Source organism: Procambarus clarkii, chromosome 54 (assembly GCF_040958095.1).
Source record: "Procambarus clarkii isolate CNS0578487 chromosome 54, FALCON_Pclarkii_2.0, whole genome shotgun sequence".
Classification (NCBI taxonomy): domain Eukaryota; kingdom Metazoa; phylum Arthropoda; class Malacostraca; order Decapoda; family Cambaridae; genus Procambarus; species Procambarus clarkii.
The window spans coordinates 11,959,622-11,964,426 of NC_091203.1; the positions used below are offsets into that span (position 1 = coordinate 11,959,622).

At 38.6% G+C, this 4,805-nt stretch overlaps 1 protein-coding gene across 1 annotated transcript; it reads right to left on the bottom strand.

Annotated features, from left to right (window-relative positions):
- Positions 1–3,193: 3,193 nt before the first annotated feature.
- LOC138352667 (zinc finger protein 492-like) lies at positions 3,194–3,628 on the bottom strand. The gene has a single exon (XM_069305240.1). It carries the CDS (start codon positions 3,626–3,628, stop codon positions 3,194–3,196), a length of 435 nt encoding a protein of 144 aa, XP_069161341.1.
- Positions 3,629–4,805: the final 1,177 nt, after the last annotated feature.

A 4,805-nucleotide genomic window follows, 5' to 3' on the forward strand; every position in this document is an offset into this window, starting at 1 on the left:
CTAATAAGTGCATCGTTAGTGCTTTTTTTGGGTCTGAAGCCAAATTGGCAAGGGCTAAGTATATTGAGTTTGGCTAGATATGAGTAAAGCTGCTTATAGATTAGTTTTTCAAAAATTTTTGACAAGTTTGGCAGGATAGATATAGGTCTGTAGTTGTTAACATCTGTGAGATTACCACATTTGTGGACAGGCGTTACTCTCGCTTTTTTTAGAATATCTAGGAAGGTTTGGAGTTCAAGTGACTTGTTGAAGAGCAAAGCAATAGCAGGGGCTAAAGTTCTGGAGGCTTTTTTGTAAATTAAAGTTGGTATCTCCTCAAGGGCACCAGACTTGGTTTTAAGGGAAAGGATTATCTCATTGACGTCAGTGGAATTAATAGGCTTTAGGTACAGAGACTGTGGATAGTTACCTGAAAGATAGTCATTAATGTCTGTATTGGAAGATGGAATATCATTTGCAAGGGATGAACCAATGGAAGAGAAGAACCTATTGAACTCAGTAGCAGAATCAGAGGCTGAAAGCTGACCATCGTTATTAGACAGGAGAGTCGGTTTGTTATTTAAAGACTTCTTTGATCCCAATATTTGAGAAATTGTTCTCCAAGTTTGTTTAATGTTGCTCTTTATTTGGGTAAATTTATCTTCGTAGTATTTAGTTTTGGCTCGTCTAATTATCTTAGACAGCAATAATGAGTAATTCTTTGAGAATTCTTTGGAGACAATTCCTAACCTATACTTCTTCTCAAGGTCATGTTTTTTATTAATAGATTTAAGTATTCCCTTTGTAAGCCAGGGATTGTTAAGCCTTTTGGTTGTGACTTGTTTTGTAAGCATAGGACAGTGGGTATTATAAAGGCTATGAGTTTTTGAAGAAAAGATTGTACTGCAAGGTTGATGTCCACTATGTTACCTAACTCGGACTCCCAGTTGACATCAGCAGCAGTTATAAAATTGTCTATAGCAGTTTCATTGTGTAGTCTAAAACGTATCACTCTTGACTCAAGAAGTGGTTTGCTAATGTTAGTTAAGAGAAATGTGGGGTAATGATCTGTAGTGCTATCGGTGATTATACCTGAAGTAAGCGGAGAGGTTATGTTTGTCCAGATGTGATCGAGCGTCGTGGCAGTGCTATCAGTGATTCTAGTAGGTCTAGTGATTAAGGGTATGAGGAAGCAGGAATTCATACAGTTGAGGAAGCTAACAGCAGTGGGGTGTTCAGGCTCGCAAAGGTCAATATTAAAGTCCCCTGCGATAATTAGGTGGTTTTTGTTCAGTCTGTTATCAAGTGTTAGATTTCTAAGGTTTGAGTTGAATTCGGACACATCAGTGTTAGGAATTCTATAAACTGCACCCACAGTCAGGACAGACTCGGCACCCTTGACTCTGAAGCTGGCGAAGATATACTCCCCATAGCAGTCTCTGGTTCTAATTTCTTTTAAGCATGTTAGTTCTTGGTGGTAGTAAAGAGCAGTGCCACCACCTCTCTGAATTTGACGACAGTTGTGAATTGCTGAGTAGTTAGGCATGTTAAAGAGCTGAGTAGTATCCTCTTTCAACCATGTTTCAGTAAGTATAATAAAAGAGAATTTGTTGTCAATAGCTTCAATCAAGGCACTAACATCATCGAAGTGTTTACCTAGGGATCTAACGTTCAAATTGATTACAGAGATATTGTGATTATGAGTTAATACATTGTTTACATCATGTGCTGCAAAATATCTGCAATTTAGATCATTAAAGTGATAATTGTCATAGATAGTGGATAAGAGGTTAAGTTCAGGGTCTATACTTGTCTGCATAAAAAAAGCTGATTGCAGTAAAAACAAGGGAAGAAAGGCAAATAACAAGGTAGAAATAAGCTATAAAATAGGGAAAAAGATGTACACAATACAGAACAAAGCAAACTCAAAAGGGGCTTACAGGGGTACAATGGAGTAAGGGAGTATGGCTAGGCTAGGCAACCTAGGTAATAAATGAGATTAACGAAAAAACATATAAACATGGACTATACAAAACACAAGATATAGAAATACAAAACAAAAATATAAACAAGACTAAGCAATACAAAAACAAATTGAGCAAAAATGAAAAATGAGGTAGATTGCTTACAAGTACTCTCAGGTACACTGTAAGTAACAATTTACAATTTGAGATACAGGCAAAGCCAGGGGTACAATGGAGTAAGGGAGCATGGCGAGGCTAGGCAACCTAGGTAATAAATGGAATCAAAGAAAAGTTGAATAATAAGCATAGGCAAATTTAAGCTAATGATTATTAACTATAAATAGTTCAGTTATGACTGTATAATTAATAAGACCTGAAGAACTATTTATGCACTCAATTAAATAATTTCAGTAAATGACTAGTTAAGAGTAAGTTAAAAATTAAGTCAGAAAATGAAACAATGAGACTTAGGAAACCTAGCCCCACTAGTTGACAGGGGGTTAATTAAGTTAATTCACTGGGAGTGATAATGAGCTGAGACAGACCACATTGGGAGAGGAAAGCGTTGAGGTTCTCTTCTTTAGTAATTGTGAACATTTTGCCCTCTGCGGTTTTTCTCACCTTTATCAGTCCATCTCTAACGAAGTACTGATGAATCGCATCTGGGTTTTTTTGACGGATTTGACGCAGGCGGTAGAGGAGGTGCTGTCTGTTCCTAGTCAAGCACTCGTTGATGTATAATCCCTTCCGTTGGGCTACAGCTGTCCGGACTAGATCGGATTTCGTGAACTGGGAAGACAGCTTCAGGCGAATTTTCCGTTGGTTTTGACTTGATGGATTCTTTTTGCCTACTCTGTAGGCAGCAATAACGTCAGATTTGTTTAGAATGAGCTGCAATTTGTCTTTTATGAGATCCAGAGCTATTTCGACACAGTTTTCACCATCATGTTCCACAGGTATATCTTGGGACGACACTATAACAGAGTCTAGCAGCTTTTGCTGGTCTTGTTCATCCTGGGAGACAGAACGCTGGGCTGAAAATGTACTGATACATGCAGTCATTTTGTTGAGGGCTTCCTCCTGTTTTTTAATGGCTTCATCAGTTTTCAGAAGGTTGCTTTCCTCACGGAGATCATTTAAATCATGCTGTAGTTGGTCTTGGCTTGCCTTGCAGTTTCTAATTTCCTCGCGGAGGAGGGTTATTTCTTGTTGTTGTTGTTGGAGATTAGCGCGGATCGCTAGATTCTCATTTAGAATTCATTCATACTTCCAAGCAGCTTGAATCTCTTCCCACACTCTGGACATTCGTGAGGTCTGTTACCTGAATGCACTAACATGTGAGTCTTCATAACTCCAAGACGACTGAATCTCATCCCACACACTGGACACTCGTGATGTTTGTTACCTGAATGCACTAACATGTGAGTCTTCATATCTCCAAGACGACTGAATTTCTTCCCACACTCAGGACATTCATGAGGTTGCTCACGTGAATGCACAAACATGTGTGCTATTATAGCTTTACGTGTTCTAAATGTTTTTCCACAATCGGCACATTTAAAAGGTCTCTCATCCGCGTGCTTCATCCTGTGAGTCTTCATACATCCAAGCTGCTTGTATCTCTTCCCACACTCTGGACACTCGTGAGGTTTGTTACCTGAGTGCACTAACATGTGAGTCTTCATATCTCAGAGACGTTTGAATCTCTTCCCACACTCTGGACACTCATGAAGTCTAGCATCTGAATGCACTAACATGTGACGCTTCATACTTCCAAGATGACTGAATCTCTTTCCACACTCTGGACATTTATGAGGTTTGTCTCCTGAATGCACTAACATGTGAATCTTCATGTGTCCAAGATCAATGAATACCTTCCCACAGTATGGACACTGGTGAGTCTTCATCTTCTCTTATGATAGGTGCAGTTTTGTGAAGGTTTTCTCCGGATGACTGCATGAATGGTGATAGCAGGAGACGTGGGGTCCGGCGTCAATGTTGACGGTTAGGCAAGGCTTGAGTGTTGTTTCTTAGAGTTATACTTAATGTTAGCACTTGGCGGTCAATGGTGGTGCTTTTTATTTATGATAGGTGCAGTTTGTATCAAGGTTTTATGCTCGTGTCTGGATTCATACCAGCTGCTGTTGAGAAAATGGCGCTCGAGGCCCATACACGAGTTCCAATGTTTTTTCTGGTTATTTTATTTTTAAATCTTGTTATTTTTATTTACTACTGGTTGTTACCATTAAACATTTATGTTTTCCTCGTGTTTTCCATTAAGAGAATGTACTTGGAATTGTATCTTTAAATATAATAGCACACGATAATATAATTGTTAAAGGACACAGTTCTATCTTAGTGGATGCACTTCTGCGCATGTGCAGAGCTCTGCACACGCCTAGTAAAGACAAAATCCATTGAGAGAGAGAGAGAGATACAGAGATGTTTATTCAGGTAAGGTATATACATACAAGTGATGTTACATTAATGGATTGATATATAGATAGAGCTAGTACATACAATGCCTAAAGCCACTATTACGCAATGCGTTTCGGGCAAGAAAAACATTAATATCTAGAACTTAATACTAATTGAGCATAAAGAATAAAAAGTGTTGAGAACACATCTTATTCATTTTACCCATTAGTTTTAAGCTTTAGTCATTAATGTTTTTCCTGCCCGAAACGCTTTGCGTAATAGTGGCTTTAGGCATTGTATGTACTAGCTCTATCTATAAAGCCAACAAACTTTGTAAAATCTCTTTATGTATGTACCTTACCTAAATAAAATTGGACCCAAAACAGTGAGGTAGGGACAGAGGTGGTTCACTGACTCACGCCTTAAGCCCCTGCATGACACACG